The sequence below is a fragment of the Pipistrellus hanaki genome (genome assembly GCF_964339955.1).
Source record: "Pipistrellus hanaki genome assembly, chromosome: 6".
Lineage (NCBI taxonomy): Eukaryota > Metazoa > Chordata > Mammalia > Chiroptera > Vespertilionidae > Pipistrellus > Pipistrellus hanaki.
Genome location: NC_140508.1, coordinates 8,362,694 through 8,387,639, shown reverse-complemented (window position 1 = coordinate 8,387,639; position 24,946 = coordinate 8,362,694). Strand labels below are relative to the sequence as shown.

Sequence of the window (24,946 nt, the reverse complement as noted above, 5' to 3'; positions counted from 1 at the left end):
TGATCGTAGTGATGGGCACATGACCATTCATTTGTCAGAACTCAGAGAATTATACACATAAAAAAGGGGTGGGGGATTTTACCGTATGTAAGTTATACCTCAAAAAATTAAATAATGTTTAAGAAAAAGAAACAAAAAGATGTCTTGTTGGAAACTAGCACCAGGAAGAATTGCAATATCCATTTTATTTAGATAACACTTGTGATTACTAAACTAATTTTTATTTGCCCAACAGTTGAGGGCCCCCCCTCCCCATGACTAATGTCTGATTCTTCATGGAATTTAAAAAGTATGAGCAATATCTACCTGCACTTACCCGTCCATCCATCCATGCTGGGATTGTCCTGTCTGTCACAATGAGTTGTAAGACTCGTGTTTGAGAGGAACCAGAGTCCTCCTTCTGCAGAGGCCTGTGTATCCAGAGGAGCGTTACCTGACACAGGACACACATGTCTGTGTAGTCAGACGCGCGCATTCCGAAACGGTCCCTGCCCCGCGACACCGTCAGCCAGCCAGGAGCAGCACTCCTCGACAGTCAGCGATCCTGGATCTTCCCGCTGCCCGCTTCCCCCTCCTCACGGTGTGCCTGACGCTGTGAGACAGCTGCCGCGTGTGCCCCTGGCTCCCTGAGTTCACTTTCTCGGTGCCAAACCATGGAGGGGCTGGCCAGTCCACAGCTCAGGTCACATGGTGCTTCTGGAAGCTCTGCCTCCCGTTCCCGCTGGGACCATGAGCCGCGGACCGGCCGCTGGAGAGAGGCTGAGCCACTGTGTGGGGTAGGACCCCAGGATGGAAGCTTGTGGATGGCTGCAGAACACACGCATCTCGTTTGTCCTCATGCGCGGGAGCAGGCCAGGAGAGAAGCCTGGAGACAAGAGGCCCCGGAGCTCGCTTTGCAACAAAACGGGAAACTGCTGATTCTCCAGGCCACCCATGCTAATCCCACTGCCTGGGGCCCAGGGCTGGGCTTTATAAGCCCCCAGGTGACCCCAGGGCCCTGAGAATTCTGAGCCTCTGCTGTGAGGGCCTCGAAGGAGCGGATGTCCCCCAGGCGATGGAGTTGGATAATGGTCAGGCATGTTGAGGGGCGGGAGGTGCACAGAGCCACGCTGCAGGGGAGGAGCCCTGAGGCCCGGATGGACGGAGTGAGGGTGGCTGGTGCAGGGACAGGTGCACACCCAGGTGACAGGTGCCGCAGCCCTCGAGCGGAAGGCATCCCGAGGACTGGGTGTGGCTATAGACAAAGTGACTAATGATGAGTGATTTAAAGTAATTCACTGTCTAGCCCTAACCCGTTTGGCTCAGTGGATAAAGTGCCAGCCTGAAGACAGAAAGGTCCCAGGTTCGATTCCGGTCAAGGGCATGTACATTGGTTGCGGGCATATCCCCAGTAGGGGGTGTGCAGGAGGCAGCTGATCTATGTTTCTCTCTCATCGATGTTGCTAAGTCTCTATCCCTTTCCCTTCCTCTCTGTGGAAAATCAATAAAATATATATTCTTTTAAAAAAGTAATTCGCTGTCAAGCACGCTATTTTCTGTTGTCACTTTACTGATTCTGATGGTTCAGGCCTTCCTTGGGAGGTAATCATGACGTGATCAGGATGAGCCTTTTGATCAGTGACCTTTGGACGGTACACGCACTGTCATACTCCATGCGCAGAGAATGGCAACAGGTGCCTTCAGCTCATTTAATTGCCTCTAAGAGGAATGGGTCGCCATGTGGCCAGCTTCCAATCATCCTGGCTCAATTAAGAGGTTTTTTAAAAAAATAATAATTTTACTGATTTTTTTACAGAGAGGAAGGGAGAGGGATAGAGAGTTAGAAACATTGATGAGAGAGAAACATCGATCAGCCCCCTCCTGTACACCCCCTACTGGGGATGTGCCCTGCAACCAAGGCATGTGCCCTCGACAGGAATCGATCCGCAGATCAATGCTGAGCCAAACCGGTAGGGCTAGTTTTTTGTTTTTTAAATTCTCACGCAGGATATTTCTAGAGAGAATGAATGGGAGGGAGAGAGAGAGAGAGAGAGAGAGAGAGGGAGAGAGAGAGAGAGAGAGAAACATCAACATGAGAGAGACACATCGATTGGTTGTGGGGATGTGCCCTGCAACCAAGGCATGTGCCCTCGACAGGAATTGATCCGCAGATCAATGCTGAGCCAAACCGGTAGGGCTAGTTTTTTGTTTTTTAAATTCTCACGCAGGATATTTCTAGAGAGAATGAATGGGAGAGAGAGAGAGAGAGAGAGAGAGAGAGAGAGAGAGAGAGAGAGAGAGAGAGAGAAACATCAACATGAGAGAGACACATCGATTGGTTGCCTCCCGCATGAGCCCCCACCAGGGCTGGGGAACCTGCACCTGAGGTACAGGCCCTTGACTGGGAATCGAACCCACAGCCCTTCAGTCCTCAGATGGAGCAAAACCAGCCAGGGCTAAGAGGTCTTTTTACTGCCGTTATGTCTCCGCCCTCGCGGTGAGCAACCTCGGGATTCTCCCTGCACCTGCTGAGGAAAAGAGCGATACCGGCAGGCCTCGGGTACCCCGGACTCGATGTACATCCTTTCGTGGTTACGTCGCCATCTCCCGTTTATTTATAAAAGAAAAGTCCCGTCATTTCGACGTCTGTACATACGTGCTTTATGTTTTTTATTATTCATTTACCACAAGTAAAAGTCAGGAATTGTTATCTTTTAAATTCTTTTTATTGTTTTGCTTCATTACTGCTGTGTATGTGCTCCATGTGAGTGACGTAGGTGCTTATGGAGGTGGGTTCCGACTTATAGTGAAAAACCATAGGATCGGATCTCCGAGGTAACCCGAGGACCCACCGTACTCGTCTTTTGAAACCCGAGATGGCGCATCCTATAAAGACAGTGATTTAGAGGCCAGGCTTGTACCCAGCCACGCCTTGGAAATGATACAAACCTGCTAGAGTAACATCATAAGCTAGGATGCCACTTAACATCTGTCTTATCAGATATACTCAATTAAAAACAAACTGCAATATGCCCTGGCCACTGTGACTAAGTGGTTAGAGCATCGGCTGGCCCACCAAAGGGTCCTGGGTTCGATTCCCAGTCAAGGGCACATACCTGGGTTCCAGGTTTGATCCTGGTCCCAGCTGGGGTACGTGTGGGAGACGATCGATCGATGTGTCTCTCTCACATCGGTGTTTCTCTCTCTCCTTCCTTCCCTCCCTTCCACTTTCTCTAAACATCAATGGGAAAAGATATCCTCAGTGAGGATTAAAAAAAGTTAACTGTAGCGAGAGGATCAGCAAAATGTACATGAACTTGGCTGGTTAAGCCAAATGTCCTGAGGCTTTAATTCAACATGTTTAAGTATGAATAACACTGCCCACTAATGACAGAGGCATACAGCATCCATGAAGCATCCATGAGGTTATCCAGTTATCAGGAACACCGCATGGATGTTGGAAACGGCGCCTGTGAACTCCCGCCACGGTGAGTAGTAGGCTGTCGGCTTTACCATATAAACTGTTCTGGTTAGTTTAAGGTAACCAGACATCCGGCTTTTTGGAAAAATTGGGACGCGGGACAAATTGTTAAAAATCGGGACTGTCCCTGGTCACCTTAGGTTAGTTCCCCAGGACTAACCTCTGCTGGGAGCCGCCCCGTCAGGGGCCGACTACAGCAATGCAGCTTCAGCCAGGGCCTAGGTTTGTTTAAAGAGCATCTTTACGTAGTAAAACTGTTGTCAAACAGTGTTGTAATTTAACAGAGACGTTGAATTGTGCAAGAGGTATACATTCCAGAGCGGCTTCCTGTGGGTCGGGAAGCTATTTTAAGCTGAGGCGTTCCGAAGGAAGGCGGCTCAGTCCCCAGGCGTCTAAGCTCCGCGCCCCCATACCATCCTCTCCTCCAGGTTTAGTCCAAGGCCCCTTTCTTCAAAAAAGGGTGATGAACTGGTCTGCTGATCCGCAGTAATGGGAAGTAACCGGGGCGATTTCCTGTAGCCAGAGAACACAGTTTAGGTAGCAAAGGCAAGTGCAGTACACTCTCCTGTGACTAACCAGGACAGACCGTGTTTCATCGTTCTCTAGGGTGCGGAATCGGTCAAGCCAGCGTGGGAGCGTTTGTTACAGCTGAGCCATGCCCCTCAGCCGCCAGCAGCTGAAGTTCTGTCTCCATGGCTGGGGAGGAGGGCCGGCAGGCAGGGAGCGTGGAGGGGAGACACGACTGCCCTCTTGTGGGGACTGTTGTCATTGCTGAGCCACAGAAATCGGATGCACTAATAGTCACTGCACTTGAGGAACAAATGAGTTTCTCCTTTTTCGCAGGCGTTTGGTGGGAGTCTGGACACATAACAGAACCAAAGCCCGCCCTCTGAGTTTCATTCCACATCACATGCCATCAGGTGTTACACATGCAAAACACTGCAAGTTACTCACAAAGGACTGTTTATGAGCAGGCATTGATGCTGTTAGATACCAACTGGGCTTGAAGTTTCAGACATGTTTTGGATTTCCTTGTAGAACAGCAATACCCCTGACAAACATCAAGATTTTATATAATCACAAGTATTTTAGGAAAATGTAACAAAAATTTAGGTAAATTCATGACTTAGCAGAGCACCTTCATTTCTAAAAATGTTAACTTATTTGAAATTTGAATGTTATTTATAGATTATTTAAGACTCCTGAGTGATCATAAACTTTTTGGTTGTTAATCCTCACCCAAGGATACTTTCCCAGTGAGTTTTAGAGAGTGAAAGGGAGGGGGAGAGACAGAGAGAGGGACACAGCGATCGGCTGCCCCCCACACCAGGAGTGGAGGTCAGGGATCGCAACCAAGGTACATGCCCTTGACCAGAACCGAACCCGAGACCCTTCAGTCTGCAGGTTGATGCTCAATTCACTGAGCAACCCAGCCAGGGCTAAACATGTTTATCTGTTCTCTTTACATTTAAAAATGTTTAATTGTAGTAAAATACACAACATAAAATTTGCTATTTTCACTATGGGCGGACAGTTCAACAGCATTAGGCACATTCACGCTGTTGTGCAGCCATCACAAGCATCCTTTCCAGAACTCATTCCCCTTCGCAGACGGAAGCTCTGCACTATTACACACTAACTCCGCATGCCCCAGCCCCGCACCCACATCCTCCGTCTCCAGGAATTTGACTGCCTGGGCCCCGCACATAGGTGGAATCATGCAGTGTTTGTCTTTTTGTGTCTGGCTTACGTAATGTCCTCAAGGCCCATGCGTGTGGCAGCAGCTGTCAGAGTTTCCTTCCTTTTTGAGGCTGAGTACTATCCCATTGTATGGATGGACCACATTTATTTATTTATTTATCCATCCATCCATCCATCCACTCATCCATCCATGCATCCATCCATCCATGATAACTAGTGGCTTCCACTATTGGCTACTGTGACTAGTGCTGCCATGACTGTGGGTGTGCAAATATCCCTTCAAGGCCCCTTTCAATTCTTTTAGGTGTACACCCAAACTGCTGGATCATAGGGTGGTTCTATTTGCAATGTTTTTGAAGAACTGCCCTGCTGTATTCCACAGGGAGGGGCTGCACCATTTTACATTCCCACCAACAGTGCACAAGCGTTTCAATTTCCCCACATCTTCATGGGAGGCAGGGAGGGAGACATTTTTAGAACCACCACGCACGCTTTATAACAAAGATAACTTTAAGTCATTTTATTGAGTTATGCAAAATATCTTTAAACAAATAGTAAAAAAGTAAGAAACGATTACAAAAGTTCCAATAGTCAGAATGGTAGCATATAACCGACCACAGACGGTGTCTCGCTCAGTGACTTCAATGGTTTGCTGTTACGAAGAGAATGAATGCCCTTCCACACGCTCACCTGGTCCAGTGCTTCTGACCGGGTGTTTTTAACAGCAGATCTGCATTTTAAGAATTGGAACCGAGCTAACAAGATGGGAGCGGTTCTTCCACAATGCAGTCACGGTGATGTACACGTATATCACATCACGGTGATGTACTCATCAACATCTTACATTTTTGTCAGTTAGACCTCAATTAAACTAAGGAAAAAGAAAGAATTTGCATTTAGGACCCATCATTGATTTTAAACTCTAGGGAGAAAATTTCACAGCAAAAGCAAGTGCTGAGCTCAGAAAAAAAAAAAAAAAGTGACTTATTATGAAGACAGGAACTAGTTGACTTTAATTCTGGGCCTTTCAGGTGCTGTTTGGAGACAGGAAGGTCTCAGCTGAGAAAGGCTCGTGTTTACAGGGGCTTCTAAAAAAGCACACATTTTCACCACCGGGATTTTGTTTTTTCTCTGCCAATTATTTTGAAAGTATAGAGTGGTTTTAGCAGGACAAAGGGAGATGGACGGGTCTGCTGATCTGCAGAAATGGGAAGTGACCAGGGTGATTTCCTGTAGCCAGAGGACACAGTTTAGAGAGCACACGGAAATCTGCATGCAGACTTTGCTCAGACACCGGGGCGAAATAGGTTAAGCATTATTTTCTAGTCAAAGTTAGAGTTTTTCATTTCCTACTCAATTTTTTTGTGTGTGTAACATTAAGGCTCTTTGTGTTGAATCAATCTAGAACTCATTAAAAGTATTATGATGGCTTTAAATTTTATGCAAAATTCATTTGAACAAAAAAGGTATATAAAATTAATATTTTATGTTTAAAAACTGTAATACTAGAACTAACACGAGCACGTTTGCCAGCTTTGGCATTGGCCGGAGCACTCCATAGCCTGTGCTACGACAGAAACAGGCATTGTTCAAAACTCATTGCTCACTCGTCCTGGGCCACTTTCACCAAAATCTAGTGAATGAATTCATGGGTTTGGGATTTTATCCCTCAATTCAAGATGTTGGCCTCTTATAAAATACCTGCCATGTTTTTTTGTTTTAATTTTGTAAACATTCAGTGAAACACAGGCAAACAATTCTAGGCACTGCGTGCAGCTTTGGAAGAAACTATGACTATCAGTGTCACACATTTCATTGTTTCAAAGAGGACGCCAAGCACTCCTAACCCGCGTGCTCACTCATCCAGCATCTTGAGGACCATCTCGCAGGTCAGGTCTCCGTCCAGGTCCAGGAGTCCAGCTCCCCCGGAGTGGACAGGACTCATCTCTCCTGGGGACTGGTCTCCCCTCATCATGGAGGCCTCCCCGGCAGCGGCTTCTGGGGGGGGACGGGGAAGAGGGAGAAAGGCACAGGGTTGACAAATTTAAAAGAAAGCCACGAAGTCAGTGCACATGTATTTTGGAAACAATGGTTTGATGTTTAGCCCAGCAGCACGCTTTTCAGAAAGCCATTTTTCTGTGGACAGGACAGGACGATCAGTCTGCTCTCAGCTCTGCCTCTGCCAGGGTTTCCCAGCCTCAGCTCCACAGATGGTGCCTGCTGTGGGGCTTTAACCGAAACCCCGTGCATTGAGGTGGAGGCCTGGTCTTGCTGCTGGACTTCACCTAGTGTACCTGCCGTGGGTTAAATCCTTGCCCCCTGCCTCCGCCCGCCGAAGTTGTGTCCACACCCTGACATCTGACCTGAGTGTGACCTTTTTGAAATAAGGGTCCTTGGAGATGTAATTAGGGATCTCGAGATGAGATCATGTCAGTTTCCCAGGCAGACCCTAAGCTGCGACGAGGGGATCTATAAGAGACAGAAAAGGTAAAGCGGACAGAGAGGTCATGTGATGACAGCCTTGGGGAGCAGCCAAGAGCCAGGGAACGCTGGGGCCGCCAGCAGCTGGAGAGGCAGGAGGCTCCTCCCCTGTGGCCTCCAGAGAGAACAGGGCCGGCCACACCTGGATTCAGGGTGTCTGGCTCCAGACTGCGGGGGGCCAGACCTCCCTGGTCCAAGCCCCCAATGTGCGGTCATTATTGCAGCATCTCGGGTGCGAACACAGCGCCCAGCAACCCAGGGCTCTGCTGTGGGAGCTTCAGGGACAGGAGGGCAGTGGGCATGTGCGGCTGTCATCCAGCCCCCCAGGAACCCATGTGGTGGGGGTGTGGACCCCCCCTCCAGGGATCCCCAGTCACTTCCCTACTCTGGCCTCCCTGCAGCCCTGAGAGGGGTTAGTGACCAGGCTGCTCCGCCCATGGCCACAGGGGCCACATGGAGCGCCAGACCCGCCCCATGTGGCAGGAAGCCGCTCCGGGCCGGGCGCCCTCGGGGCCTGGTCCTCGGGGCTCCTGGGTGCGCTCCCCGCAGAACAACCCTCCCTCCACCCCCCCTGGGGAAATGCAGCGAGAACACAGGGTCCAATTCAAGCCCGATAGGTTTAAAAGGAGGTACCGTCTTCCTCCTCCGGGGTGGCCCGGGTCCGCGCCGCGGTCCATCCTCCCGCTCCGGCTGCCGCCGCGCACTTCTCCGCGTGTCTCCGCATGTTGGTCTGCGGGAAGCGACACAGACGACACAGACAGGCTGAGCGCCCGGAGCGCGGCCCGGACGCCCCGGGGGCCAGGCGGACAAGGCGGCGGCGCCAAAGGGCGACTCGGTGAGGGGGACCTCGCTGGCCGGGGTGGGTCTAGCTGCAGGCGGGCGCGTGTTAGGGAGTTCTACGTGACAGAAGTCAGAAAGTACTTTCCTAGAGTGCGTCTACTCTCCAAGGTGAGGCCGGATATTAAACCTGAAATTCAATCTAGTGGCCGGTTTTATGAAAACCAATAACAGAGCGGAGCCATCCGGCCCTGCCAGCGCCTCGCCGCCCGCTGAGTGATGAACGCCGCGGACGGCAATCAGGTTACGGTGGGCGTCTCGGGGCCCGGTGGAGCCTCCGCGACAGATTCGCAGGGAAGGACGCGGAGGAGGATATGAAATAAGGCAGAGAACGTTCCCTCTCTGGAAAGCCCACTGCCTAATGGAAGGTACCGGTGACACGCCATTAGATTTGCCAACCACATTAAATTCCCATTTTGACTTCAGGACGGGGCTTCCTGGGCTTACGGGTGGCAGAAGGGGGTTCGCCTGTAACAGAGGGGGGAGGTTATGGGTTAGAGAAACTCCATTTGGCATTCATGCACAGGGGCTGGCGCCTGTGGCCGCGGGCAGCCTGGCTGGCCAGCAGCTTCTGTCCAGCGAGCGCTCTGGGCCAAGCCACCGCCCTTCATTTGGGAGCCTCCACCTCCGGCAGTGCTCCTGCTTTAACCCCAGACGTGAGCCGTCGGGGAGGAGAGGACCTGTCTGGTCTGAGGAGCTGGCCCTTCACGGAAAAGCCTGCCAGCCCTGGTTGGCACAGTGGTGGGCACCGGAAGCCTCTAAGGTGGAGGATGCCACTGAGGATAGAGGGCACTGGTTCCTTCCCCAGAGAAGTGCAGACATGTCCACACCAATCTCTCCCTACAGCCCCAGCACGCTCGTGGTTAAGAACGTCTCATGTGCCAAAAACCGTATGGCTCAGTGAATAGAGCCTCAGCCTGCGGACTGAAGGGTCCCTGGTTCGATTCCGGTCAAGGGCATGTACATTGGCTGCGGGCACATCCCCGGTGGGGCGTGTGCAGGAGGCAGCTGGTTGATATTTCTCCCCCATCAATGTTTCTAGCTCTCTATCCCTCTCCCTTCCTCTCTGTAAAAAATCAATAATATATATATATATTTTTTAAAAAGAGAACGTCTCATGTCAGTTCTGAACGAACAAAGAAGTCAAACGAAAGCACACCAGCCTTCCAGAAGCAGGTGGGGTAACCCTCTGGGACACCAGGCTCTGTAGGACTCAGGGGCCGAGGTGACGTGGCGTGAGGAGCACTGTGCCGGAGAGAACTCAGGTCCTCCTCCTGAGGACCCCGCGTCCCAGTCCCCAGCAGGCCCCCGGGAGGAAGGGGACCTGGCCGGTGACGTCCTGGGGCTGCTGTGTGTAAAGCACGGAAGCGTGCTGCCGGGCTGCTGTGGCTCAGCTGGTTGACCATTGTCCTGCACCCCGAAGGGGGGCGGGTTCGACTCCCAGTCAGGGCACATTCCCGGGTTGTGGGTTTGGTCCCCAGTCTGGGTGGGTGCGGAAGGCAACCGACTGATATGGGGGAGATGGGGATTCTTCACATACCGCGGCCCACCTCTGCACACCTTCCCCCGCTGTCACCATCCCGCCTGACGGCACATTTGTTATAACTGACGAACCTACACTGACACGTCTGCATCACTCAAAGTCCTCAGATTAGCTCCGCGTTCACGCCTGGTGGTGTATGTGCTGTGGGTTTGGACAGATGTATAATGACACGTGTCCATCATGTGTCATACGGAGTAGTTTCACGGCCCTAAAAACCCTCTGTGCTTCGTCCATTCATCCCTCCCTCTCCCACTCCTGAAAATCACTGGTCTTTTCCTGTCTTCAGAATTTTGCCTTTTCCAGAATGTCATATAGTAGTTGGAATTAAACGGTACATAGCTGTTCAGATTGACTTCTTTCCCTTAATAATGTGCATTTAAGATTCTCCCACGTCGCCCGGCTGGTATGTCTCAGTAGCTGAGCGTCAGTCTATGGACCAGGAGGTCACGGTTCGATTCCCAGGTGGTGGGCTCAGTCCTCGGTAGCAGATGTACAGGAGGCAGCTGATCAATGTTTTCCTCTCATTGATGTTTCTATCCCTGTCTCCCTTCCTCTCTCCGAAATCAATAAAAACGTATTTTTAAAAAACCAACAGCAGAAAAAGCTTTTTAAAAGGTTCCCATCTCTCCATGGCCTGGCTGCTCACTTCTTTTCAGTGCTGGGCAATACCCCATTGCCCGGATGGCCACAGTTGAAGGGCCCGATCATCTATCGAAGCTGCCAAGTTGTGGCTATTATGAATGAAACTGCTGCACAGTAGGTCTTCCTGTGGACACAGGCTTCCAACTCCTTTGGGTAAATACCAAGCATTGTGGTTGCTGGATTGTGTGGCAAAAATAGGTTCAGTCTTGTAAGAAACGACAAAGTGTCTTACAAAGTGTCTATGTCATTTTGCGTTCCCGCCAGCAATGCTTTTAAAAAAAATGTTTTTATTGATTTCAGAGAGAGGGAGAGAGAGATGGAAACTTCAGAGATGGGAGAGAATCTTTGGATCCCCTGCTGGGGATCGAGCCCACAACCCGGGCTTGTGCCCTGACTGGGAATTGAACCACGACCTCCTGGTTCAGGGGTGGACATTTAACCTTTGAGCTTATTTTATTTTTATTTCTTTATCTGTTAATCCTCATTAGAGTATACTTTCCCATTGATCTTTACAGAGAGTAGAAGGAAGGGAGGGGAAGAGAGAGCAGGGGTTGGAGGAGAGCGGGGGAAGAGAGAGAGAGAGACATCAATGTGAAAGAGATACATGTGGGATACATGCCCTTAACTGGGAACCAAGCCCACGACCCTTTGGTGTGTGGGGCGACGGCCTAACCACTGGGCACCAGCCAGGATGGCTTCCCTCTGCAAACCCCCCAGCAGCCTCAGAGCTCTTTCCCGCTCTTTCATGGCGTCTTTTGTTAATTAGTTAATCCTGGCACCGGAGGATCTTTTCCAATTGATGTTTTAGGGAAAGTGGGAGAAGGAGGGAAAGACAAAGGGAAGCATTCATGTGAGAGAAACACATCAATTGGTTGCCTCCTGCCTGCGCCCTGACCAGGGTCTGGGCCTGGGAGGAGCCTGCAACCCAGGTACTTGCCCTTGGTCAGAATTGAACCCGGGACCCTTTGGTCCGCAGGCCAACGCTCTATCCACAGAAGCAAATAGGCTAGGGCCACTATGTCTTCCTTAATTGTAGCTGTCACAACAGCAGGCTCTAGAGTGATGCTGATTCAAATTTCCCTGGTAACTAATGATACCACGCATCTCTCATGAGCTTTGGAGAAGTGTGTGTTTAGATAATTTTCCTGTTTTTAATTGGCTACCCGACTTTTTGTTGTTATTAAGTTGTAAGAGTTTTTTTTTTTTTTTTTTTTTTTTAATATATTCCAGATGTAAATCCAAATACCTTCCTTTTTGAATGAAAGACAAAGTTTCAAAGCTTCTGATCCCACTATGAGGCCAATTCATTCTGTCCTCCGCTTTCTGTTTCTCTCACTAGAGGGCGCTCCACTCAATGTTCACCCCATAGGAATGCTCCTTCTTGGAGCGCTGCCATGACTTTTGACATTTTGAACTACTGGCATCAACACTCCAGAATCATCCCACTATGCTCCCTACCAGAGCACACAACGACCCTACCTTTCAAGAGAAAATAAAGTTTTCCCCATAAAAATAGTCAACTTCAGATAACTCAAAACTTTTGTAAAGTTAGTGTGGAGCAGCCATCATCTCAGGATCTAGCTCATCGTGTGTGTGTGTGTGAGTGTGTGTGTGTTGTGTGTGTATATATGTGTGTCATGTGTGTTGTGTGCATGTGCATGCATGTGTGTATATGAGTTGTGTGCATGTGTGTGTTGTGTGCATGTGTGTGTTGTGTGTGCATGTGTGTTGTGTGTGTATGTGTGTGTTGTGTGTGTGTGTGTGTGGACACTCTTCCTTTCCAAAGGGCCTCATGCCCGCCTTTGAGTGTGGGCTGGACTCAGTGGTTCGTTGCTAATGAACAGAAGTGTTGTCACTTTTAAGACCAGGTGACAAAAGGCTCGGTGGCTTCCTCCGTGCACGCTGGAGCTGTCCAATCCAGAGGCCTGTGTGCCAGGAACCCAGGCCGGTGCCCACCCCACGGAGTGGCTCCCAGCCAGGGCCACCTTCAGAGGGCACAGCCCCACCCACTCCCTGAGGCAGCCTCAGGGGCCGGGAGCCAGAGCCACCAGCCGAGAGTGGGCCACGGGCCCTGAGGCCACACATGTTTGGTGCTTAAGCCCAGCAGCGTGAGGCAATTTGTTAGTCCGAAAATAGAAAACAAGCACAACACCCCCAGATAATAAAGCGGGAGGGTAAATAGTGTGCTTAGCACGGTACCAATAGCACTATGTTAAGATCGTCTGTGACCCCTGGCCGGTTTGGCTCAGTGGAGAGAGCGTCGGCCTGCTGACTGAAGGCGCCCGGATTTGATTCCCGCCAAGGGCACATACCTGGGTTGCGGCTTGACCCCCAGAGGGGGGCATGTGGGAAGCAGCTAATCAATGGTTCTCTGTCATCACTGATGTTTCTATATCCCTTTCCTTCTCCCTTCCTCTCTGAAATCAATAAAATATATATATGCCATCTGTGAAACATTTCGAAAATTGCTTTCTCTCTGTGAAGAAGCCCAAATCGAATTCACAGGAACAATTGTAAGAGTTACCCTGAAACTAGGGATTCTCCCTGGACTGCTGTGGGTCTGGGAATCCCTAAACGCGTTTGCGCGGCTTTGTCTGCAGGACTGTCTTCTCTCGGAGAAGGAGAGCGCACTCTGATGAGATTTCAGGAGTCCTGTGGCCGCTAACACCTCCCAGGTGCGCCTGGTCTCCGTAACTGGGTTTCCGCCCGGGGGGGGGGGGGGGGGGGCCTGTGCGGGAGGAAGGGGTCCTTCCAGGAGACGGATGGGGGCTTACCCAGCGCGAGAAGCCTCTCCCGCACGTGGGGCACTCGTGCCCGCTGGGGGGCAGGGCGGCAGCCTGGCACTTCCTGGCGTGGGCGCCCAGCTGCTCCTCCTTCTGGAAGCGCTGGCCGCAGGCCAGGCAGGCGAAGGGCTTCTCTCCGGCGTGGGTCCGGGTGTGCGCCGCCATGTGGCGCCCCTGGAGGGGGGGACAGGCTCAGCTCCTTACAGGGGTGCCCTGTGTCGGACATTACTATCGTATGCTTCTTCCTCCCCAAAGGTGAGCGCACTGCAGGGAAGGATCACGGAGGCCCAGCGCTCCCACAGGCCCGGGTTCGAGGACACACCACTTTCCCTCCGAGAGCTCACGTGTTTGCAGGCCCGTGAACTGTGTTTACGCGGGCGGACAGAACCGCGAACTGAACAGAGTGAGAGCTTAAGCACACGAGGCTCACGCTTCCCTCTGCTTCCCGAAGGAAGGACAACAAACCTGCCATCGAACTGAAAGCATCCGGGGCCAAGGACTGTTCTCAGCAAAGACGCAGTAGAACTTTTAACCAAGATTTATATGCGCAAAGAATTTCGGGAGAATCAGGACAAAAAAATATATAAAATGAAACAAAAATACACATTTCATTTATTTGCTTTAAAACGCTATGACTCTTTTTCGTTTGTTTGTTTGTTTGTTTGAATCCTCACCTGAGGATATTTTCCCATTGATTTCTAGGGAGAGTGGAGGAGAGAGGGAGAGACAGAGAGAAACATCGATGTGATGTCTACTGGTTGCCTCCTGCACAACAGGGCCCAGGCCGGGCAGGAGCCAGGAGCCTGCAACCAGGGTATGCACCCTTGACCAGCATCGAACCTGGGAGGGACCCTTTGGTCCGCAGGCGGACACTATGCCCTGAGCCAAACCGGCCAGGGTTACAATGCCATGATTCAGATGGCATGCATGAGCACTTCCGCACTCGGGTTAACTGCCTACGGACAGTCTTTCTTGCAGTCTCTCTCCGGACACCCTCCGCCGTTCCCTGCCTCGCCTCTCCTCCAGGACCAGCTCCGTCTCCCCCCGGAGTCACCGTCCCACCGGAGCCTGGCTCTCCAGAACCAACGCCCTCAGAGCTCCCAGCAGCGTCCCAGCTCAAGGCCCCGTCTGCCCTCTGCTTGACCCTCCTGGGGACCCCCTCCTCCTCCCTCCAAGACTTACCCATCTTCCAGGAAATTCTCCTAGTTCGTTTTTAAAAAACTGAGCTGGGCTTAGGATATTAGAATGTTCAAAGTTTACTAAAAAAACAAACAAAAAACGTTCTTTTCTTTACTCAAAGCTTTTACCGTTTACAGCTCCCACTTGAAACACAGTGAGCACCGACTCCCACCTTTCCTAACAAAGTGTCCAAGTGGCTCAGGCCTCTTAAAAAAACCCTCATGTTTGATGTTAGAAAGAGAGGAAGGGAGAGGGAGAAAAACATCAATGTGAGAGGAAAACATTGACAGTGCACCCCGAACAGGGATCGAAACTGTAACCCGGGGATGTGCCCTGACTGGGACTCGAACCCTTCGGAGTACAGGACAATGCTCCACCAACGGGGCCACACTGGCCAGGGCAGTTCTCACACTTCTGGTCTTAGGACCCCTTTTACTCTTATGCATCAGTAATAACCCCCAAAATTATTAATACTGACTATATTAGAAATCAAAACGGAGGAATTAAAATATGAAAATAGCTAAAGATTCTTTGAAAAAAGAACAATAAACCAACTACACGTTAACATATTTCTATAAACACATATTACATTTTTTTCAAAACAAAAATGAGTATCTGGCTTAGCAGAGAGGGTTCCCAGTTACCACTTGGGACATGCTTATAAACACAAGTACTTGTTTATCTCATCTCTGCTTCTGCCTCCAGCCAGCCGAGGGGTGTTGTGGTTGAGATACTAATAGATGAAGGAAATCTACTCTTACAGACAGGTAGCTGGGAAAGGGACAGAATTTTAATAGCCTTTTCAAATAATTGTCGACATTCTCATTTTGATATTACACCAAAACTCAAAAAGTGGTATTTCTTAAAAATTTGCTAGAACATGGAATCTGAAACCACCTCATGAACTTTTTGTTCTCTGTCACATTTAACTCTGTTGATCTTATACTTTGAACGGACTCTTTACCTAGCCCTCGTTTTGTAAAATAATAGATTGGTTGTTTGGGAAAAAACCAGTTTGAGTTACGAAGAGCTTCTGAATGCTAACACATTTCATCATTCCATATACAAAGTTGCTTTCTTAAAGTCACAACCATCTTTGGATATAAGTTTCACAAAATTCTAATTCCAATTCCCTCTTAAAAGCTGATGCATCCTTGGCCACAATATTTCTGTTAAGTGATGTGCCTGTTCCGTTCACCTTCCAGAAGGAGGTACTGGTATTGTTAAATGCCCAGGAACTGAATAAGCAGAGTCTGTCGCTTGCCCTTGCAAGTAAAACTAGAAAAGTGGCCAGTTGAGCTGGCAACTCCAAGTAAAACTAGAAAAGTGGCCAGTTGAGCTGGCAACTCCGGCAGCCCCACAGGCAATGCCCTCCAGACCCCGTCCTGCCTCAGAGGGGAGAGCGGCTTCCTACCAACCCCTGGCTTGTCACCCGCACAGTCGCAGTCCAGACTGAACACAGCTCAGAGCTGTGCTGCCTTTCCAAGGACATCAGGACGCAAAGCCGCCTGCCTTTCCTTTGCTCCCCGTGCACGGAGGTGAGAGCACGTGCTAACGGCACTGCTTTGCTTTGTATGAGGCGCCTCCCCGGCTTTTGCACAACCACTGCCAATGCCGTGCAGCAGAGGGCATATTGGCATTAATTCCTTATTGAAGGACAATATTTTTTAAAATCGTTATCCAAGGACATGTTTTTATTGATTTTTAGAAAGAGAGAAATGGAGAAAAAGAAAAAGAGGGAGAGAAAGAGAGGGAAAGGGAGAGGAAGAGGGGGAGAGAAAAAGAGGGGGGGGGAGAAATATCAATGCGAGAGAGAAACATCGATCGGTTGCTTTCCATATGCACTTTGATGGTGGATCAAACCCGCAAGTTAGGTATGTGCCCTGACTTGGAATCAAACCCACAACCTTTTTGGTGTATGGGAACTAGCAGACCCACCTGCCAGGACAATCAATGATAAACAGTTTGATCTCATGGCCCTGATTGGTTTCAAGGACCTCTAGGGGCCTATGACCCACACTTTACAAACTGTTGCTTTAATGTACCGGCTCATGGCTGCCTTTTGGTTATTTCCAATAGCCTTTTTATAAAAGCATGACTTTTCCCAGCATCTTCAGAGTGACAGGAAGCCCCGCTCCAGCCCTGCCTCCTCCCGTGGCCTCCCACCCCATCCCCAAACCGACTGGAACTCAGTACCTGCTTGCAGGCGTAGCTGCACTGCTCACACTTGAACTTCTTCTCGCCCCGGTGCGTCCTCTGGTGCTGGAGGAGGCCGTAGCGCTCGTGGAAGACGGCGGGACAGTAGCGGCACTCCATCCCCGTGGCTCTGTACGTGTGCAGGTTGCGCACGTGGACCCCTGAAACCGTTACAGAACATTGAATATGGGGGTGTGATCTCCTGGGAGGCTGACCTAGGCCGGGGCTCCTCCCTCTCAGCATGTGAGCCCACGGAGAGGGGACCATCCCGTGTGGGACCTCCAGCAGCAGCACCCCTGGCCTCTGCCCATTGGATGCCAGGAGAAGGATGCACATCAACAACCGAAATATCACGAAGCTGCACTTATGCAAACCAGCCACCAGATGGCACCACAGGACCGCTGGAAAAAACAGGTTCCAGACTGGCTCCTGCAGCCCAGCTGCCTCCTCAGAATCAGGCCCAGGGCACCACAGGTTCCCCTGCAGAAGGAAGGTCCTCAGCTCAAACGCTCACGCAGGTCGCTCTTCCTCGCGATGAGGGCGGCGCAGTGCGGACACTCGTACTTGGGGGCGTTCTCGCTGTGCTTCTGCGCGACGTGCATCTTCATGGTGCCGCTCTGGGTGAAGCGCGCGTGGCACACGTGGCATTCGTAGGGCTTCTCGCCTGTAGGATGGCGACAAAGACGACCGTCTGCAGAGGGGCCTCACCCCGAGGGCCTCATCCTCCCCAAAGGACACGGAGCCGAAAGCTTGTCTTTTGTTCCCCGAGCTCCTTCTTCAGCCCCTTTCTCCTATGGTCACCCCCAATTAGAACAACATTTCCAAGCCGCGTCCGAACCGCCCTCTGTCCCCATCCTCAGCGTAAGGAACGGAGAAGCACATGTAAGCATGCTGCATATACACTAAGGTGCTCAGACATCCTGCTTTTGGTGGGACAGCCCCAAGGCATTTTTAAAAAGTCCCGATTTTTTTTTTTTAAAGAATCGGGGCTTTTTTAAAACGTCATGGGATGTGAGACAAATTGTTAAAAATCGGGACTGTCCTGCCAAAAGCGGGACGTCTGGGCACCTTATTATACATGGAATATGAAGTCAGGGGACCAGCGCCAGGTTTTATGTGCTTCCAGGTTGAGGATGCATTAGGAGCTGACTTTTAAACCCTGAGCAACCAGTGGCAGCCAATACTCCATGGTGTCTTCTCTGTCACAGCGGTGTGACGGCCCAGCACTTACGTGGGCTCCCGGACTCCGCATAAAACACAACGGCACAGAGCGAGGCCTCAACCGAGAAGGCCGGGGACACTCGCTCTGATGCTCGCACTGGAAGCATAGGTTTCACCAGCTCCCTCCTGAATGGAGAGGGTGCTTTACGGCCGTGGCCTCCAGTGCGGGCCACTCTTCTTTAAAATATATATTTTATCGATTTTTTACAGAGACGAAGAGAGAGGGATAGAGAGTTAGAAACATCGATGAGAGAGAATCATCGATCAGCTGCCTCTTGCACACCCCTTCTATGCTCTTGACCGGAATCGAACCTGGGACCTTTACAGTCCGCAGGCCGACACTCTATCCACTGAGCCAAACCGGTTTGACATGAGCCATTCTTACCCGAGTGCGTCCTCATGTGTCGCTTCAGCTTGTGCGTGTCCTTGCTGGCGTAGCTGCAGAGGAGGCACTGGTAGGGACGCTCCCCCGTGTGGGACCGGATGTGGCGCTTCAGCTTACTCGCCTGAGAAACACACGGGAGGCACTCGATTGCAAGAGAAACCAGAGAATGTTAGACCCAGCCTAGCGGCGTTCTAGAGAGAGACTGGCATGTTAACCTCAGACCCTACTGCGTGCCTGAGAAACGCAAAGGGGTCGTTACTTTTTATCTCCTGTTTGTCACTTGACGTGCGTATGAGACCCTTCGGGAGAAACCGGCCGTGGTTTCCAGAGACTCTCGGGTTCCACGTCACAATCCGCAGGGCAGACTGCAAGCTGGCCGCTCGGCCACCCGGGCTTGACTTCCACTCCCAGGGCCACTTACACTAAGGTGACCAGATGTCCCGCTTCGGGCGGGACAGTCCCAATTTCTAACATTTTGTCCCGCGGCGTTTTAAAACAGTCCCGATTTTTGGAAAATAAATCGGGACTGTTTTAAAAACGCTGCAGGACGCGGGACAAATTGTTAAAAATCGGGACTGTCGCTGAAACCGGTTTGGCTCAGTGGATAGAGCGTCGGCCTGCGGACTGAAAGGTCCCAGGTTCGATTCCGGTCAAGGGCATGTACATTGGTTGCGGGCACATTCCCAGTAGGGGGTGTGCAAGAGGCAGCTGATCGATGATTCTCTCTCATCGATGTTTCTACCTCTCTATCCCTCTCTCTTCCTCTCTGTAAAAAAAATCAATAAAATATATATATTTTAAAAATCGGGACTGTTCCGCCAAAAGCGGGACATCTGGTCACCTTAACTCACACGCGTGCGGCCGAGGTTAGGTCTCGCCGCAGGAGCACGGAGCCGGGCGCTCCTGTTTGCACAAACAACGTGAGAATTTTGAAACATCCGCTCTCTGAGAGGCGGACACCTGGCTGAGGTGCTTCTCAGGTTCTGAGGGAGCCACGTGGCCATCAAAGATGGCTCCCTGTGCCCGGAGTTTCTTTATAACGAGCCACTTCTAAGGGGAAGAACACACATGCTAATTGGATTAATTGCATAACTCCAGGCGACCAGTTAAAAGGCAGACCACCCGCCACCTCCCGTTTGACCATTTTTGTCGGGTGGTTCTGTTACCTCCCAGAACCCCTTCGTCTGCACCCCCTCCCTGCGGGCCTTGTCCACCTTCGGCAGAACAGAGGGCGGGGTGACCGAGGCCAGGGAGCCCGCATCGCCCGCCTGTGACCTCCGGGTCTCACGGCCCCTAAGCGACACGCACACAGGAGCCCGAAGAACATTCAAGAACAAAGGAAGACTTAGATCCAAAAACCTGAGATTTTTTTTTTTTCCTCCCCAGATGAAAAGTAGATGTCTTCGAGTTATCAGAAAGTGAGACAAAAAGAATTTTTAAGGTGACAGCATGAAAGATCTGATGAAGGCTGTGGATGATCAAAGGCAGCTATGTGTCAACCTCCTCTGTGGCTTCGCAGGGGAGGGTGTGGGAGGGGAAGCTCGGAGCTTTCACAGGATGTCTTGGGCACCCCAGCGGGATGCATTCCTGCCAGGGGGTCTGTGTGAGAAATGGCCAATGGCCGGGGGGGGGGGGGGGGCGTGCAGGAAGCTTAGGGCCCCCGCTTACAGCAGACCAGCATGGAAGACTTGAAACTTCATAAAACGGGGCCACGTGTGCTGGGCCAGCCAGCCCGCAGGCCGCGGGCAGACGGTGGGCTCCGGAGCAGGGTCTCCGTGGACCCCGATGTCTGCGCTCAGAATCCTCAGGACGCCAACCAAAGTCCGCTCAGGGCTTGAGCCTCTCGGGTGGCTCGGTTCCTTGAAACTTTCGTTTCTGTGTTTTCAAACTAAAGCTACAACCTTTAACTCGGATGAGAAAGAACTTTCAAAAATAGCACTAGCAGGAAAAAGTTCTTGGAATCAGAGTCCGACCCTGTCGGTGAAATTCCCTCGTGTTCGAGGCGAGGTTGCATCATTCCCCTCTGTCAACGTTAGCCATGCCCTTTGACTTCTTTCCCTCCGGAGCCCAGTGTCCTTTCCCCACCAGGCTCAACACCAGGCCCCGCAGGCGTCCCCACAGACAGCGCAGGCCCCCAAAGTTCCTCGGGGAACAGACAGTGAAAGCACCGGTCATGTTCGTTAGTCTCATCCAGCGAGCTGCGGAGCCTGCGGGAAAGTCTAACGAAAGGCCCTCGCTGATAAGACCGGGACACGGGCCTGAAGCTTGAAGCACCCAGTTTCTCTGTAGTATCAGGGGACGATACGTTTAAACCTTCAAGCAAGTCGCTTTGTATCTGACCAAGAGCCACTGAGGCAAGAGTGTCAGCCACCCTGCAGCCGGATCTGGGGTCTGTCTGGAGCGGATACATTTGCGTCTGCGGACCCGAGGGCTCCCTAAGATGCGAGGGAGAGCTCTGAAGCTAATATGAGATTTATTTCCCAAGCACCTCACGCAGTTCTATTTGCAATGTGCACGTTTTTATATATTGCTTTTGCTAACAGGTAATCAAAGCAGAAAGAAATCCAATTTTCTATTTTCAATTTAGAAAATTGAATGACTATTATTTCCTGCACAGACGTTGTATGAGTAATATCTTTAATAAAACCTCCTGTGTAAGGGATTCTGCTGTTAGTTTAATGTAACATAATTTACAGCAACTTCTTAATTAGACGCCGCCGAGCCTTAAGCACGCGCGCGGACTTACTTCCACGCCCGCGTACTTACTTCCACGCCCGCGTACTTACTTCCACGCCCGCGTACTTGCACAAGTGACATTTAAACGGCCTCTCGTGGGTGTGTTTGTAGCGCCTGTGCCGGACGAGCTCCCCGCTGGTGACGAACGCCATGTCGCAGTCCCCGCACTTGTGGGGCCTGGTTCCTGTAAAATCACAGACTTCACCACCAGTGTCCTTAGAAATGGACAACTTAGGGGTTACACCCAGCCTCAAAACACACCACATAGGAGGAAGAGGCTCGCCGTCTAAACCTTATACAGGCCAGGCAGAGACGAGAAAAATCTTTGTAAAAATATTTTCTGCCAGTTTTTTAATTTTATTTATTTTTAAAATATATTTTATGGAGTTTTTACAGAGAGGAAGAGAGAGGGATAGAAAGCTAGAAACAGCCGAAACCGGTTTGGCTCAGCGGTAGAGCGTCGGTCTGCAGACTGAAAGGTCCCAGGTTCGATTCTGGTCAAGGGCATGTACGTTGGTTGCGGGCACATCCTCGGTGGGGGATGTGCAAGAGGCAGCTGGTCGATGTTTCTCTCTCATCGACATTTCTAGCTCTCTATCTCTCTCCCTTCCTCTCTGTAAAAAATCAATAAAATATAAAAAAAAAAATTAAAAAAAAAAAAGCTAGAAACATTAATCAGCTGCCTCTTGCACACCCCCTACTGGGGATGTACCCGCAACCAAGGTACATGCCCTTGACCGGAATTGAACCCAGGACCCTTCAGTCTGCAGGCTGACGCTCTATCCACTGAGCCAAAGCAATTTTGGCGCTGCCAGTGTTTTTAATTGACACGACAGAAAACAACACGCTATCTTAAAACACAGGCCAGGCTGCACTCGCACTCTGAAAGCCGCCACACGCGTCACCGGGGGCGTGCCCCCGCGGTCACCTGTGTGGGTGTTGATGTGATTCCGCAGGAGCGTGACGGTGCGGAAGGCCTTCAGGCACAGGTGGCACACGTGCGGCTTCTCGCTGGTGTGGGTTTTCACGTGGCGGTTCAGGCTCGCCGCCTTGGCCGTGGTGAACGGGCACAGGTCACAGCGGAAGGCCTGCGCTCCTCCTGCGGGGAGGAGACACGGTCTGTGCTTCTGTGAAAGGCGCTTTGCGCTCCCATTTCTCTCCGGGGTGGAGAAAGCACGCGGGGGTGAGACAGAGGCCGTGGTGCACAAACTTATGACTATAGTAAGAACCTGAAGTGAGCTGGGAGTTGGGATTTTGGGGTCACAATCTCTTGTTTAAAATAAATGAGAACCTACTACATGGGGAGGGCTGCAAGCTCACCCTCCGGAGGGAAGCAGCGGCAGGACTGCTGGATGAGTGGCGTGGACCGCGGGCGGTGGCGGCGGCGGGTCACTCCCCAGCCCCGCCACCGGCTGCAGGAGGAGGAGACAGGGCCACGTGCTGCCAAATAGGACTTCAAAAAAATGAGCTACAGTTTGAGAGTCGGAGGGTGAACTCTTAATTTAAACAAGAAGTTATTTCTTAAAGAAGCCCAAAAAATAATTTTGAAGGTCAAATTCATCCTGTGGGCTGTCATGATTCAATCTCAATTTTAAAAAATTTGTTGTTAATCCTCATCCAAGGATATTTTTTCCATTGATTTTGAGAAAGAGAAAGAGAGAGAGAGAGAGAGAGAGAGAGGGGTGAAAGAAAGACTTTGACTGGTTGCCTCCCAACTGGGTCTGGGGATCAAATCTGCAATCAAGGTACATGTGCTCTTGACCAGGAATGGAACCAGAGCCCTTCAGTGCACAGGCAGGTGCTCTAGCCACTGAGCAACACCAGGGCTCAACCTGTTTTAACATAACTTCAAGGTCCTTCCTAATCTGGCCTGACCTCCCTCTTCGAGCACCATCCAGTCTCCTTATGAGGCCACACCCACAGGCCATTTCCTGCTGCCTGGACCAGTGGTCCCCACTGAGTGGTTTCTGAGTTCTTTCCTCACCTTCCCCTCCCCCAGAGGCATCCCTGCTGCCTTCTCCACACCACTCCCCGGACGGGGAGCCCAGCATTCTATGTACATGCACAGCATTTCGCAGGAGCATTTTCTACGCCTTTAAAACATCTGTGAGCAAAACGCTTGGATTCGATGCACAATAAACAACATCCGTTTAACATTTCTCCCGTTTCCTGACTTTTCTGGAAGCAACTCGAAGTCAACCCCTTACACCTTCAACAGCAGCCACTTTTAGGCAGGGTCTGTCACACAATGAGCGCACCTACCTTTGGTCTCCTGCTGAGTTTCTGGAGAGTTGGCTATCTCAACAGGTGGCTCACTGGAGGCGAGATGGTCTTCTGTGTCCTCTCCGGTTAAGTTGGAAATGGCCAGAACAACATCCTCTTCCTGCCTCGCTTCCACAAGGAAGAACCGGTCCTGTGCTTGCTGGACGCCGCCTCCAGCTGGCAGCTGGTCCTCCTCCCGACTAGTCTCAAGCTAACAAATAAGAGCGAGCATTTAAGCAAACACGACGCACAAACTGCAGCCGGATCCAGCTCTTTGCCTTGAGGACACCAAGGAACACACGACGCAAGAGAAAACCAAAGTAGCCCATCAGGTTGTCCGTTGCAGCCAGAATGCTCACACGTAATTATTAAGCGTCAAGGAGTTTTGGTGGTAAAACAACACTATTTTTAAAAAAGACCCCACAATGTCACCTGATAGCTTTCTAATTAGGGAATCTTTTTAAAGACTCTTAAAAAAAAAAAAAAAAAAAAAAAAGAGCACGTGGTCTCCAGGATTTTTCTGGGAATTATCTTAGTGTGGTTAATTTGCCCATACACAATGCTGCACAAAAAAGGCAACCTGAAAAGTGGTTTTTGCTTTTTAAAACCAGCCGTACCTGCATCAGCCCAGCACTTCCGGGCAGGCTCTCCGCACCCTCCCCGTCCTCCGGGGCCAGGCCCACGCCGTCCTGCAGGACGTGGAACTGCACGGGCTCCACCGCCTGCAGCGAGTACACCTCGTCCTGGATGCTGATGGCCACGCACTGGTGCAGGCCCTGCTGGGCCCCCTCTCGGACCCACAGCAGCGAGGGCAGCCCACTGCCGGCCGGCGGCATCATCACCGGCACCCCTTCCTGGTGCTGCGGCACCTGACAGCCGCCCTCCGGCAGCTCCCCGTCCTCGAAGGGGGGGTACACCGCCTGCAGAGTCAGGATGTGGGTCCCGCCGTCCTCCATGGCGGCGGGCACCAGCTCCTGCTCGCCCTCGGAGATCTTGGCCAGGAGAGCCCCATAGGTGCACTCGGCCTCCGCTTCCCTGGGGCTTGGGGTCTCCTTCGCTCTGCGCACTCCGCCCGCCGCCTCCTCCTGGGCTTTTTCTGGGACCAGTTCTAGCTCTTTGATTTTGGTGAACTGCTTAGAAGGGCCATAGACCTCCGTCCTTGCCATTTTGACTTGGCCTGTTTGAGAAAGAAGCAAGCAGTCTGGTGGGGCGCCCTGAGGTCTGGCCCCTAGCAGGCTGTGGGGCTGACCTCAGAAGGCCTTAGGCCCCATAGGAATCAGGACTAAGCTGACTCAGCAGAGGCCTAGGAGGGGCTGAGCCTCAGCAGGCATTTGTTCAGAACATTCTAGAACCAACAGTTTGGGCTTGAGCAGGTTTTCAGCAAATGCAGGTCCTAGGACAAGCAAGGTGGGCCTGAGCAAGCTTCCCACCATTGCACAATTCCAGATGGAGCACCGTTTGAGCCACCCGGGCTTTGGGTCTGGAGCCTTGAGCCCACACACACTTGGCAGACAAAGCAT

At 51.3% G+C, this 24,946-nt stretch overlaps 2 protein-coding genes across 2 annotated transcripts in view; both read right to left on the bottom strand.

The window, feature by feature from the left end:
• ZBP1 (Z-DNA binding protein 1) overlaps nucleotides 1-24,946 on the bottom strand; it is a 244,968-nt gene that overhangs the window by 154,077 nt on the left and 65,945 nt on the right. The window lies entirely within an intron of this gene.
• CTCFL (CCCTC-binding factor like) lies at nucleotides 6,307-24,592 on the bottom strand (the record flags this gene model as incomplete). Its single annotated transcript, XM_084888381.1, has 10 exons — nucleotides 6,307-7,159; nucleotides 8,276-8,372; nucleotides 13,439-13,621; nucleotides 16,823-16,983; nucleotides 17,337-17,486; nucleotides 18,429-18,549; nucleotides 21,215-21,348; nucleotides 22,093-22,263; nucleotides 23,427-23,637; nucleotides 24,044-24,592. 10 exons carry the CDS (start codon nucleotides 24,590-24,592, stop codon nucleotides 7,017-7,019), a joined length of 1,920 nt encoding a protein of 639 aa, XP_084744507.1. The 3' UTR covers nucleotides 6,307-7,016.